A 13,975-nucleotide genomic window follows, 5' to 3' on the forward strand; every position below is an offset into this window, starting at 1 on the left:
CCATCTTAGCCTACCATAGGAGTATAAGCCTGAAATCAGGTTTTGTTGTGGACCAGCTGGCCAAACAAGGCCAAAAACTATAGCAGTCAGTGTTCACAGAGTCAGAACTTCCAGAAAAGAGAACGCTATGAAATTGTCTTTGTTGTACCCACATTCATAGCAGCATTAATCACAATAGCCAAAAGGTGAAAACAACACACGTATCCATAGACAGATGAATGGATAAACAAAATGTGGTATACACATACAATGGAATATTATTCAGCCTTAAAAAGAAAGAAAATTCTGACATATGTTACAACATGCATGAACCTTGAAGATATGCTAAGTGAAATAAGCCAGTCACAAAAGGACAAATACTGTATGATTCCACTTATATGAGGTACCTAGAGTAGTCAAATTCATAGACAGGAAGTACAATAGTGGTTTCCATGTTCTGGCGGGGAGGGGGAAATGGAGAGTTAATGCCGAATGGGTATGGAGTGTCAGTTCTGAAAAAAAAATAGCATCTGGAGACTGGATGTACAACAGTGTGAATGTACTTAACACTACTGAACTGTACACTTAAAAATGGCTAAGATGGCAAATTTTTGCTATGCATACTTTACCACAATTAAAAATAGTAATAAAAATATTTTTGGCAATGAAACTATTTACAACTATTTTTCAACTCATTTAATAGATAGTATGGGTGTCTGCATTGTGACAGGCACCATCTGGTTATTGAAGGATGCAAATATTAATGTAACAGGCTCAAAATGATTACTGCATTAAAACTGAAGTTTATTTTTTTAATATATCAGAAATTGGCACAAAAACAATATTCAAATGAATTTTCCCCATTCCAATTGAAAGCATAACTTACCTGCCCTAAATCCAAAGTGACGTTGACTTTGTTGTACCATAGGCCTGAGGAGAGAGGAGGGCTTTGCCACCAACGTTCAGATCCATCAACAGCATTGGTGACTGGATGTGCTTTCCTGGGGTCCTCAGAATTGCAATAGTCACAGAACTGCCCCTGGGGGAAAAAAGCTCTTTTTAATTTTTTGAGTAATTTTGTTATCAATTTAGTTAAAAGGGTAACCAAAACAAAGTCTGCTTCATGCAGCTTAGAGATGTCAGCTGGTCAAGTTAATTATAATGTATTCTGAAGAGAAGGCTTTTTCTTTTTTACTTAATTTTAAAACATATCACTTGTTTATACCTCTATTTATCATATTTCTGGGATATAGATTCTATTTAGCTTCCATTTTTTACAGCTATGTTTTACTCATCCCAAATAACTCTTTAAGAAGAGCCTGTTGTACTTGGGATGCAAAAATGTTTTCCTTCAGCAAATCCTTTTTATTCTTTACATCCTACTTTGTGCAAGTTCTGTGTCAGGCACTGGGAAACATTCAACATTCCAAGTGGAAGCTTGAAGTACAGTAGTTCCCCCATTATCTGCAGAGGATACGTTCCAAGACCACCAGTGGATGCCTGAAACTGCACATAGTACCAAACCCTATATATATTATGTTTTCCCCTCTACACACCTATGATAAAGTTCAATTTATAAATTAGGCACAGTAAGAGACTAACAATAATATCTAATAATAAACTAGAACAATTATACCAATATATTGTAAGAAAAGTTATGTGAATGCGTCACTCATTTCATGTTCAACAAGAAGTCTTCATACCAGCTCAGTGCTTTCTGGTGAACATGTTGCCATCAATCAGAACACAGTGTTCATGTCTTCTGCCCACAAATTTAATACCTTTTCCATCTTAACTAAGTGCTTAACACACACTGTGACCATAACTTTTGCAGTTTGAGGTGCAACAACAAAACTAGCATGAATTTCTTTTTCCCTCTTCATAATTTCATAGATAGAAGATTCGTTCTTACCTTAAAGCTTAGCAATATCAGCATACAATTTTTATCTTTCTTTATTAAGTCAGGAACTTTCACCGTTTCACTTAAAGGAAGTACTTTACAGCTTATTCAGTATATCTGAAATGCCAGCATCACTACTCTTGAAATTTGGTGCCATTGATAAATAAAATAAGGGTTACTGGAACACAAGCACTGCGATACTGTGACAGTCAATCTGATAACCAAGATGGTGGCTACTAAGTGACTTAAGTTAATTCAGTACATAAGTGGGAATCGATTTTTACCTATGGTGAGTATCTGTTTGATATTATCATCTCTAACTTCTTACAGAATTACTCTTTTATGGCAGGCAGAATCTCTTGATTCTGTTTTGTTTGTTGTAATGCATACAGATTTTACAGACATTACAATCTAAAAAGCTGAATGTAGGCCTTTCTTTTTTTTTTTTTTTTTAGGTGAGGCAATCCTTGGTGGACCTCGCAGATTACAAGGACCTTGTCAGTTTACAATCCCTTATTTTTTATTCTTTACTCCTACAGCACCTGGTCTTCCTAGGTGGTCTCCCATCCAAGTACTAACCAGGTCCGACCCTGCTTAGCTTCTGAGATCAGACAAGATCCGGCACATTCGGGGTGATATGGCTGTAGACTGAACACAGGCCTTCCTTATATATTAACTTATATTTAACTGTATCAAAGGATCATGCTTACCCAATGGTGGACTTCACAAACTGAACTACTTTGCTCTCAAATTAAATTACCTTGGGGCATAACCACCACATAAGAAGCCTTCCCTGACAGCATTATAATTGCCCAAGTTAGTGTCAACACTGACATTTGGAAGGTTCGGATATAATAAATATGTAAGTTAAAGATGAATTCCTAGCAGTAAACTTTTCCCAAGTAAAAAATCAAGCCATGTTATTTGTTTCTGTTTGTTTCTACACATGTCATCAGAAAAAAAACTTTGATAGCAAAGACTATTTAAAAATAACTTTGTGAGTTATATAGACGTCTAATCACTATGTTGTACACCTGAAACTAACATAATATTGTAAGCCAATTATAACTGAAAATAAAAAATATTATTAAAAAAACTTATCAAACCAACAATTCCAGAGTTAATGGTTTTTCTAGTTTGACTGTGTGTATTAGACAATTTTAGGCGATACCCTTTTTTGCCATATAAAACGAGCTCTAACAAAGATTCCACAAAATTAAGTTAAATAATAACAAATAAAAATATAACATATACTTTCTCCTTAAGAAAGGAAAAAAAGAAAATTTATTCTAAAAAATAATTATATGTTTAAAAACTAATTTACAAATTAATATTAGAAAATCTGGCTTCTTTAAGTAATCTTAAATGGTCAAGGTGAGAAATTTGTATCCAAAAAAATTCATTAAAATACTTCTTTTCTTTCATTTATTTTCTTCTTGAAGTTTCAGTGATTTTTAATCTATGTCTCAAAAGTCATATTTACTACAAATCGACTTATGTGAAAACTCAAAAAAAAAAAAAAAATTCAGTAGTACCCTGAAGGAAATCAGACTATGGATTTAAAACTGAAAAAAGTCAGACGAATGAGTCTTTAAAATGTTTTAAAAAAAACTCTACCCATCCTTCCAAATCATTTTTCCTGAGATCATCATGGACGTTTAAGTCTATGTGGAAATGCGACCGGGATAAATACACTTGGGGTTGAGGAACTTTCTCAGGGAGGCGAAGGCTATGACAAATCTCTGAAGACAGGGCCTTGGCACTAAGAAGCAGGACTTTAAGATAAGATGACCTAATGCTGATTTTTTAAAAACACAATAACTGACAACAGTTTTCAAAATAAGGTTTGAGGAACAGAAGAAAAAGAGTCCACGGGCCTTCTCAGAAGGCAGATCATTGCAGGCAGTCCTTTCCTTCCCACGACTATCACCGGCAGGGGCTAAATTCATCTTCCTACAGCCACATCTTCCAATAAACACACTAACTCTACCGCTCTGTGTGGAAACACAAAGAAAAGGGCTCATGTCTCTGTAAATCTCAGTCACTTCTGATTCAACTTGCTGTTTTCAACAAGAATTGAAAATGAAAACTGGGCAAAAGAATAAGAAGGAGCTTTAAAAGTAGGACAAAAAAACAGAGGTATGACATTTGGAATAAAAAAATAAAACTAGTATCATTTCCAAGTGATAAAATTATTCACATTAAAACCCCAAATGAATGTACTGAAAAAAAATTTAGAGCTACTAGGCAAGTTTAACAAGATGGCTGAATATAAGATTAATGTACAGAAGTCACTGATTTATGTTCAACAGCAACAAACAACGAGAAAATATAAATAAGGGAAAATGCCATTTAAAATAATATCAGAGAACATGAAGTATCTCAAAATAAATTTAATAAAACTTTTTATACTTTATTATGGGAATTTAAAAAATCTAAATAAGTAAATGGAGAGATATCATTTTCTTGGATAGGAAAATAATGTTGAAAACTTGTCAATTCTCTCCCAAATTGATCTATAAAGTCAATACAATTCCAATAAAAATTTCAATACGGATTCTCTTGGAACATAATAAGATAATTCTAAAATTTATATGGAACAGTAAAATACCAAAAAAACCCTAGATATTGCTGAAAAGGAGTCCAGGAGGAGGAAATTTGCCTTTCAAGGTAATGGGGCCTTTTATGAAGCTGTTTTAATTAAGACACAGCAAGATGAGACACACAGACCTATGAGAAAGAACAGAGAGGCCAAAAACAGACCCACACGTTTCGGAAACCTTAGTATATAACAAAGGTTATATACGATATGTGAGATCAGTAGGGAAAAAAGGGGTTAATCTATATAAAATGGAAAAGAATAAAATCGGATTCTTATTCAAATCACAAACAAATTATCAACCTCAAATATATATGAACTTAAATGTCAGAAATAAAACTTTCAAGTCTCTTCACAATACATAAGTGGCAGGTAGTCTCCAATGATGGCTACCATCATCAATTCTTTCTCTCTCTACTGTGTCTGCCACTTCACCCATCAAGAGATGGAGAGTGCTTACCCTGGAGGCTATTCTCTCTCCTTGAATACAAACTGACTTTATTATTTGCTTCATTGTAGTAGAAGTAGCACTCTGAGATTTCCAAACAAAGGCCTTAAAAGGACTAGCAGAGTCTGCCTCCTTTTTCTTGGAAGCCAGCCTCTACATAGAAAGTCCAACTACCCTGAAATCACCATGCTATGAAAAAGCCCAAGGTAACCAAATGGAGAGGACACATGGCAGAGCACCGAGACATGTGACGTGTTAGCGAAGCCTTCTTGGACCATCCAGTTCATCCTAGCCAGCAGCTAAATGCAACTAAGTGAATTACCCCAATTGACAGAAACAGAAGAACCACTCAGCGGATCCCAGTCAATTCACAGAATTATTAGAAAAAAATAATTTGTCATTGTTTTAAACCACTAAATCTTGGTGTGGTTTGTTATACACAAGAATCAATAACTAAACAAAGGGCCAAAAATCAACAACGAATTCTCATCAGAAATATATCCCAAACTCCTACAAATCAATAAGGAAAATATAAACCATTTAACAGGAAAAAAAAAAAGGGAAAAGTGAGAATAGGCATTTTACAGAAGAGGAAACACATCAACAAACATTTGAAGAAATGTTCACAATCACCATCATTAATGATCAGGGTGCTATACTGTTTTATACCCATTCGACAGGACCAAATTTTTTTTTTGAATTACAGTTGACATTCAATTCTACTTTATAATAGTTTCTGGTGTACAGCATAATGATTATTTACTTCCCCTTGACTATTTTGTAACCAACGATTTGTACTTAATCCTCCGACCTTTTTCACCCAGCTCCCAACCCCCCTCCTATCTGGCAATCATCAGTTTGTTCTCTGTATTTGTAAGTCTGTTTCTGTTTTGTTTGTTTGCTTATTTTGTTCTTTAGATTCCACATATATATGAGATCATATGGTATTTTTCTTTCTCTGCTTGACTAATTTTACTTAACATAAAACCTTCCAGGTCCATCCATGTCGTTGCAAGTGGTAAGATTTCATTATTTTTAATGGCCGAGTAATATTCTATTGTATGTATGTACCACTTCTTTATCCAAACATCTATTGATGGGCACTTAGGTTGCTTCCATATCTTGGCTATTGTAAATAATGCTGCGATGAACATAGGGGTTGCATATATCTTTTCAAATTACTGTTTTTGGATTTTTCTGGACAAATACTCAGAAGTAGAATTGCTGGATCGTATGGCAGCTACAATTTTAATTTTTTGAGGCACCTCCATACTGTTTTCCACAGCAGCTGTACCAATTTGTAATCTCACCCACAGTGTAGACATGTTCCCTTTTCTCCACATCCTCACCAACACTTGTTTGTTGATTTATTGATGATAGTCATTCTGACAGGTGTGAGGTAATATCTCATTGTGGTTTTAATTTGCATTTTTCTGATGATTAGTGATGTTGGCCAACTATATGTCAATAGGACCAAATTTAAAGTTTGAGAATAACAAGTATTAGAAAGGATGTGGTGTGGCAGTAGTAGGAATTGGTGCAAAGACTTTGGGAACGGTTTTGGCATTACCTCCTAAAGTCAAAATTTTACATTTACTATGATCCAGAAATTCTGCTCTCAAGCTCATAACCCCAAAAAACAAAACAAAACAGAAAAAGCTCTTGCAAAACTTTGATGGCATCATATTCAAGAATATTTATAACAGCACTGTTCATAAGAGCAAAATCCTGGGAATAACCTAATTTTCCAGTCACGGGAGTGGGAATAAATCAACAGTGGTATATTCACACAGTGAATGAATATATGAACAATAATGAATAAATGAATATATACAACAACATGAAACAACATGGATGAATCTTAGCAATATAACAGGTTTTTTTTAAGTATGATATACTTTTTATAAAATTAAGAACAACCAGAATGAAAGGCATTTTGTTTTTTGGAATATATAGGTGTAATAAAAATTATTTTAAAAGGACAGAAAAAAGAAAATTAATAAAGAATTCAGGATAATGGTTACCCCTGATTATGGAAAACAGAGATTAGAGGTAGGGAAACCATATGTTTAGACATAAGTTATTATCAAGGCCCTATTTTTGGTTTTCGTAGCAAGTTCATGAATCCTCGTTATATTATTTTAAAACCTTTCATTCACATATGTATTAAAGCAGACCATGCAAGGACCAATGATGAAAGCATGTCACAACTGAGGATTACGAATAACCTATAACACAACTCTGCACCTGATATCAAATATTTTAAAAATTACCATAAATAATTAGAAGCAGTACAAAAAGTGGCAGAAGCTGGAGATGAGGGGGAGAGAGAACAAGGTGGCTTTTGTGTTAAATGATTCATCCATCCAAGCAAAAAACCTGTACCGATCATCCACTCTGTACCAGACACAATTCCAGAGATGAGAAAACTAAAAGATAAACAGAACAAGGGACTCATGCTCTGAATTGTGTCAAGGCTAATATTAGCCTAGTCACATGGAAAATAGCTAATGTAATAGAAGGGGCTAGAAAGAAAGTGGACAGGACTGTTCAAATAAACAGCTAGAGTTAAGTTCCAAGGTTGGAGTACCTCAGAGATTAAGCCAATGTTTGCCCAGAGGTCCACAGAGTGACCTATACTTTTTCAGAAGGATGGGAAAAAATAGTCTCTCCTGGTTGCTAACATTTTTGATGATTCTCCTTAACTAAAAGTCTCTCATATATAATACTTTGCAACTGAATTTACAATATAAACACTGTCTTGTTATAAAAAACTAGAGGTTGATTATAGCACTGCTCCCTGACATAACTTCTCCTGTATTGTTTGAACATTCATTCATTTATTCAACTTTTCCGAATTGCCTCTCCACTGCATTGGATGCTGGGGTGAAAATAAACACTAAGAGTTGGATCCTGCCCCTAAGTGAGAGAAAAGTAATTCAAACACCATATATTACCCAAAGGTTCTGGGATCAAGATAAGGGGGAGAGTGTGGGTACCCAGGGGTGGCACACCACGCTTTATTTTACTTAATCTTTGAAACACTCTGAGGTTTCTATTAAAGTACTCAAAACTTACTGACAAAGAAGTGAAGACTTAAAGAGCTGAAGTGCCTCAAACCACAAAGCCAGGATGTGCAGAAACCAGGACCTGTGTGGGGGTCTGGAAAGTCCAGAAAGCTTTCCATCCTGGCCTGACTGCTCTGTGAGCTACAGCAAAGAGCCCTGTCTTAGATATGGATGGAGTGCGAGATGCACTGGAAAAGCAATTATGTGATATTCCAAACACCTGCCAAAAACCAGATGCGTGAAAAGAGACCCAGCTCAGGAAAGAACCTTATCTGACAGAAGCTGAGATGCATGCTCTTATTGGCAGGCACAAGAAACCTGACAAGATGAACACTTACCTACACTCATCCATCAACAGCCCCATTACATATCAGCCCACATTTGTGCTGCCACAAACCCCACTCCTAGCCATCACTCACAAAAGTTCCCAAGGTTATGTGCCTTGAAGGCATTATCTCCAGTGCCAGAACCCAAGCCAGCTGGAGCCCTGATGTGGAGAACATTCTGGAGTGTGCACATCCAAATTTGGGATTGATCCTTTGCAAAGACATTGCTTAGCGTATTCTCCCTTCTGAGAGGCACAAAAATATATCTGAGAAGCACAAAAGACAAGTGTTTGTAAAATTCCTGAAGACCTATATGTCTGCACATAGTAGGGTGAAAGGTGAGTACAAAGCACAGGGAAGTGCCCAGCCCTGTAACTCCACACTGGTTTCACCCCGTCTCTAGTGTGCTGGGTTCTGGAGCTGGGGATGTGAGAGATCTAAAAAACAAGGAGCTCAAAGTTGCTTCCAAATATATTTTTTTAAGGCAGATAAACAAATGTCTGCAAAATTTATACGTATTACTCAAAAATTATTTCAATTCAGGCCAAGTTCTTTTAATTCTTTTCAAAGTGATGCATTTTTGAGTAGAATTATAGAGGTTCAAATCCTGCCTCTACAAGTTACAGCTTCAAAATGTTAGCTGAATTTTTGGCCTCCCATGAACTCTGTTTTCTCTGTTAAAATGGGCTAACACTGCCACTGTTACGCAGCGGTTGTGAGGATACAAGATGCCGTCCATAAAGTGATCGCACCACCATCGAAACCACTGGAGTGCAGATCTCCAGCCCTGCCCTGGACCTACAGAATCACCATCTCTAGTAGGAGCCAGGAATCAGAAATTTTAGAAAGCACCCCAGGTGATTCTTCCTCCCTCTGCAGCCTGGGATGCAGAGGCCACAGCAACGAAGCACGTCTGAGGTGGGCCACTAGCGAAGGTTCTTGCAGCCGCAGCCACAGAAGTAGCTTCATTGATGGTAGTGATGACAAAAGGAAACATTCATGTGCCAGACATGGCACCTTGCCCTTGGTACATGCTGACTTAATTGTCATGACAAGTCTATAAGGTGATTACAATCATCAGACTTTTTTACAGACTGGGGAGACAGAGGCACCAAAGAGGAACATGTGTTCTCCCCTTGGGCACCATCTGCCTGTGAGTCAGACAGGTAAACGAAGACACTTTTAGTCTTCTTCATCCACAAACAACTTAGAACTGTGTTTTTTCCATACTGGTGTAGTGTTTCACTATATTCCTTCTTTTACCCTCCTAGAAATTATTTCACACATTTCCCATGCTCTTCAAACCTCCTCTGCCCTCTTCCTTTCCACTGATAATTTACTGAATTTGCTCATCTTACTAATCCACAAACCTCCCTGCATCTGTGTCCACATACTCACCTTGCCACCCACTGTTATGGAGAAGCTGTCTGTGCTCCAAACCCCAGCCCCAACACACACACTCACTGAATCTTGTTCCTCCTGTCTGCTCAAGGATATTGCATCTGCAACACACCCCCTAAACACACATACTTTCCTGCATCTCAATTTATCCTTCTACTGGATTATTCTCATCAGGATATAAACACACATGTTTAAAATAAACAACCTCCCACTTTCCCCTCGCTTGTTCCACTCGACCCACACTGACCCTCTTGCTTTTCCTCATTCACTCCAAGGTTGTTCCTGCCTCAGGGCCTTTGTACTTGCTAGTCCTGCTCCCAGGAACATGCTTCTCCAAGACTTACGTCTCTTTTCCAAGAGGTCTTTCCTATCAACTTCATCTAAAGCAGCACTGCCCTCTACCATCTACTTCTGTGCACTTATCCTCTTTCTCTTTCTTCTAAGCAGGAATCATATCATTTGCTTTTTTACCGTCTATCATCTTTATTGGATTGTAAATGCCCTGAGCCTGGGACTTGTTCACTACCTGGAAAGGTATCTGGCACAGGGCAAGCATTTAATATTTATTTGTTTAGTTCATAAATTAAAATGGCATAAACTATTTTGTTACTCACTTAGGGAAATATACCAGAAAGTGATACACAAGTTAGTTAGTGATGAGGAGAAGTAGTCCCAGACATGGATTCGTGTGCGTGTGTGTGTGTCGTGTGTGTATAATTTTACCTTTAAGATCAGAAGCTGAACTCCTGATTTCAAAAACAATAACAACAGGAAACTACAGGAAAAAAACAACAGGAAACTCATTCCTGGGCCACTAAACTCATTAGAAAGCACAGTACAACTAGATCTAGGCTCGCTTTTTCTCCTCTAATGAAAATCTATTTGTTCCATCCTTCAGAGCCTCCAAGAATCCACTCTCAGCTCCTAAATTCTGACCACCTGCCTGCTCTGGCCAGGAAGCTCCACTCATGCTCAGCTCAGCTCTCCTATCTTCAGACGGAGCCTCTCTAGCTTCAGAGACTTCTCAGGTACCAACCTCCCTTTCTTATCTTTCCATCACAACCAAATCAGAGAGGAAAAAAAAGAAAATGATGGTCATTCTTCTGGCTATGACACGCTTCTTCATTATGAGTTCTTTCCATTTCAAAGTGGTTTCCCAGACATTACACCTTCCTCTTTCATCTACTCCACTCATCAAACCTGGCCCCTTTTACCAATGCTTTGTTATTTTGACTTTTTTTTTTTTTTACTAAAATAGGTGTCTCAATAGCCTTTAATTAGAGTTACTATTTATTAAATACTAACTGTGTTCCAGGTATATATGGTTTACTTCATGTAATTTTCATAATAACCTTATAAACTAAAAGATATTCTATCCCCATTTTACAGGTGATAAAACCAAGGCTTAGAGAGGTTACTCACCCAAAGTCACACTCTTAGGAAAGGGCTGCTTTCGAGTCAGCTCGATTGAGTCCAAAGCCCATGTTCTTAATTATGACCATACAATCTACTTTGGGGTTCTAGGACCAATGGGTTCCTCCTTTTAAAAAAAGAACAAGAAGTCTATGGCCATACTACCCCAAACCAGCCTAATCCCATCTGATCTCGAAAGCTAAGCAGGGTCGGGCCTGGTTAGTACTTGGATGGGAGACCATCTAGGAAGACCAGGCGCTGCAGGCGTAAAAAATAAAATATAAGGGATTGTAAACTGACAAGGTCCTTGTAATCTGTGATCTTTGTAATCAACCAAGGGTTGCCTCGCATAAAAAAAAAAGAAGTTCTTTCTGGAAGTTTTAAAACTGATATTTTAATGGTTTCCATGCATACCTCTTCCTTTTACTTCTCCCCCTATTCTCTTGTTCCCTCTATGTTGTGTTGGCATTTCACTAGTAATAAGGGGTGGCTCAGTATCTGTAAGTTGCATGTACATGGTCTGCTCTAAAACCAACTCAGGCTTACGAGGTGGGCCAGGCCACATCTAGGCCTGCCCACCCAATGCCCCAAACCCAAAGTACCTCCTCTTAAGAACTTTATCCCAAAACTTAGATTTATGAAAACAGGTCTGCCATGATCATTTATCCATTTAACCATCAACTGTTGACCTGCTAAAAGCCAGATAAGATCCTCAAAAGAATGATAGTCTGACCTGACCTGATTCAGTCCTCAAACCGAGCTTTTCCCTCTCATTTCCCTTTATTTATTGTTTTAATCTTCTTATAAAATAATTATACTCTTTTACTGCTGTATTTTTCCCATTGTCCTAATCCTCTTAACTCTTTTGTTCATTCTTTTTAAAATTTTATCAGCCACCTAAATTATTTTGAGGACCAGAAAGGGTATAGACAAATACAAAAAAATAAAATGAAATACTTATAAATTTTGGAAAGGACACAGAAGTGTCATGCAGGGCTAACATTCAAAATGTGTAACAACTGGGGCAGCACGGCTTTCTGAGTTCCTAGGACACACTAAACATGTCCCACCTCAGGACCCTTGTACCTGTGTTGGTCTTTCTGCCTGGAACACATTTGCCTACCCTCCTCGTGGGGCTGGCTTCCTCTCAACCCTCATGTTTCTGCACCATCAACACCTCTTTAAATGAGCCTTGCCGTCTGCTCAACCTAGAGAAGATTCTCTTCATTAATACTGTTTATTCTAAAACACAATAACAATCTAAAATCACTGTATATGTATACTCACTAGTTGCAGTCTCCCCAGAGCACGTTAGCTCTATGTTGGCAGGGATCTTTTCTGCCTTGTTCAGAATTATATCCCCATTCTTTGTGCCTGGCACATGGATGTCAATAAATATTTGTTAAATACTTGAGTAGATGAATATCACACAAAAATATGTGTACACGTGTGTCTCAAGGTGGCAGTTCTTCCCTAAGTAGATGAGAACACATTAAGAGTCATCCACAAAGACACTCTACCAGCTCCTGTCAAGCCTCCAGGTGTTGAGGTGGTCAGTGAGGATGATGAGCCAATCTGAAAGTGCTAATCAACACTGTATTCACTTTTTGGGACAGTGTAGGCAAGAGAAAGGTGCCAGCTCCTTGGTGTTCTATTTTTTCCCCCATGAAATGGCACCAGGCAAGGGTCAGATAACAGGAGAACTATCTCACGGCCAAGAAGCATCAGACAAAAGGCTCCTCCTGCCTTTTTATGGCCCCAGAGCCTTAGGAGTAAGGAGAAGAGAAGGAGTGGGAGTAGAAAAGTACTGAGTCAAAGTGGAGAAAAGTGCCTCAGCCATAGCTCTCCAATAAGAAGTCTTAGTGGAAGCCCCTAGGAAGTAGCCACAGTGGAGGCCTCTGAATAGAGGCTCATAGGCTGAGAATGTAGATATGCACATAAGCAAGGCTGGTTGGTCTAGAGGAGCCTGAATCGTTAACTGCAATTCCCTCCAGAAAATTGCAATGAACTCACTACACACAAGGCTGGTTGGTGTAGGGAAGGTAGCTTCCCCCAGGAAGCCTGCCAGTCAATGCCTTGTAACTGCCTATGGTTGGGCCTAAAAGATCACACGTAGCATTTTGACCTAGAGGTGGACTCTTTACCCACCTCTTTAAAAATCACTTCAGTGGTGCAGCAGAATTTGCACAGGCAGTCCTTCTCCATAGGTGACCTCAAATCAATCCTTTGTGCTGCAACATTATATCGCCCTTTTTATTTTATCTTTAGTGAATATGAAGGACCATTGGTTACAAACATTTTGGTGATGATTCTAAAGGTCCTTGACCTCATCTTCCTTATGGTTAATCAAGCAGTTCTACTGTGATTTGTTTCTGCTACAATCTTCCTAAGTTATAGTGACAGTTGCTATGTGTAATAGAGAAAAACAATACCTCAAAACCAAGGCAAGTAAGAAATCAAAGAAAAATGGGTCTGCACATAACACCAAGTGTGTAAGGGGTGCAAAGAGTCAGTTATTTCAAAGCCAGCATGGTGCTCAGAGAGAGGGAACAAAGATTTTATCAGGTCCTAGCATTTCCATTAGAAAGAGTAACTTTAATAGCTATATTTTTACTTAAAAGTCTACTAAGTTGATCTAAAAGATAATGAAATAAAACAAAAGAAAGAACACTCAACTAGTTTATAGCAACCTTGCTAAGAGATTTTCCCAACGAGGTCTTCTAGCATTTCCTGCTAATTTTTCTGGTTCATTAAAAACATTCAAAATTGATGTCACATTGAAGATACATTAAGTGATCAGCTATCACAATGAAATAGGAAAGCTACTTGGAGACAGAGGAG

General features: G+C 37.7%; 1 protein-coding gene and 2 pseudogenes across 3 annotated transcripts in view; 1 reads left to right on the top strand and 2 right to left on the bottom strand.

The window, feature by feature from the left end:
• The window catches only part of LAMA3 (laminin subunit alpha 3), a 227,491-nt gene that overhangs the window by 198,339 nt on the left and 15,177 nt on the right, over nucleotides 1-13,975 (bottom strand). For all 3 annotated transcript variants that reach the window (XM_039844440.1, XM_039844420.1, XM_039844430.1), the window contains exon 2: nucleotides 866-1,018. Coding sequence is in view for 2 of the 3 variants with exons in the window: in XM_039844420.1 (XP_039700354.1) it covers nucleotides 866-1,018 (153 nt within the window). In the remaining variant the exon portion in view is untranslated. The remainder of the gene's footprint in view (nucleotides 1-865; nucleotides 1,019-13,975) is intronic.
• LOC120589735 (uncharacterized) lies at nucleotides 2,410-2,528 on the bottom strand (annotated as a pseudogene).
• On the top strand, nucleotides 11,283-11,401 carry LOC120590778 (uncharacterized; annotated as a pseudogene).

The sequence above is a fragment of the Pteropus medius genome, unplaced genomic scaffold (assembly GCF_902729225.1).
Source record: "Pteropus medius unplaced genomic scaffold, Ma_sr-lr_union100, whole genome shotgun sequence".
Classification (NCBI taxonomy): Eukaryota; Metazoa; Chordata; class Mammalia; order Chiroptera; family Pteropodidae; genus Pteropus; species Pteropus medius.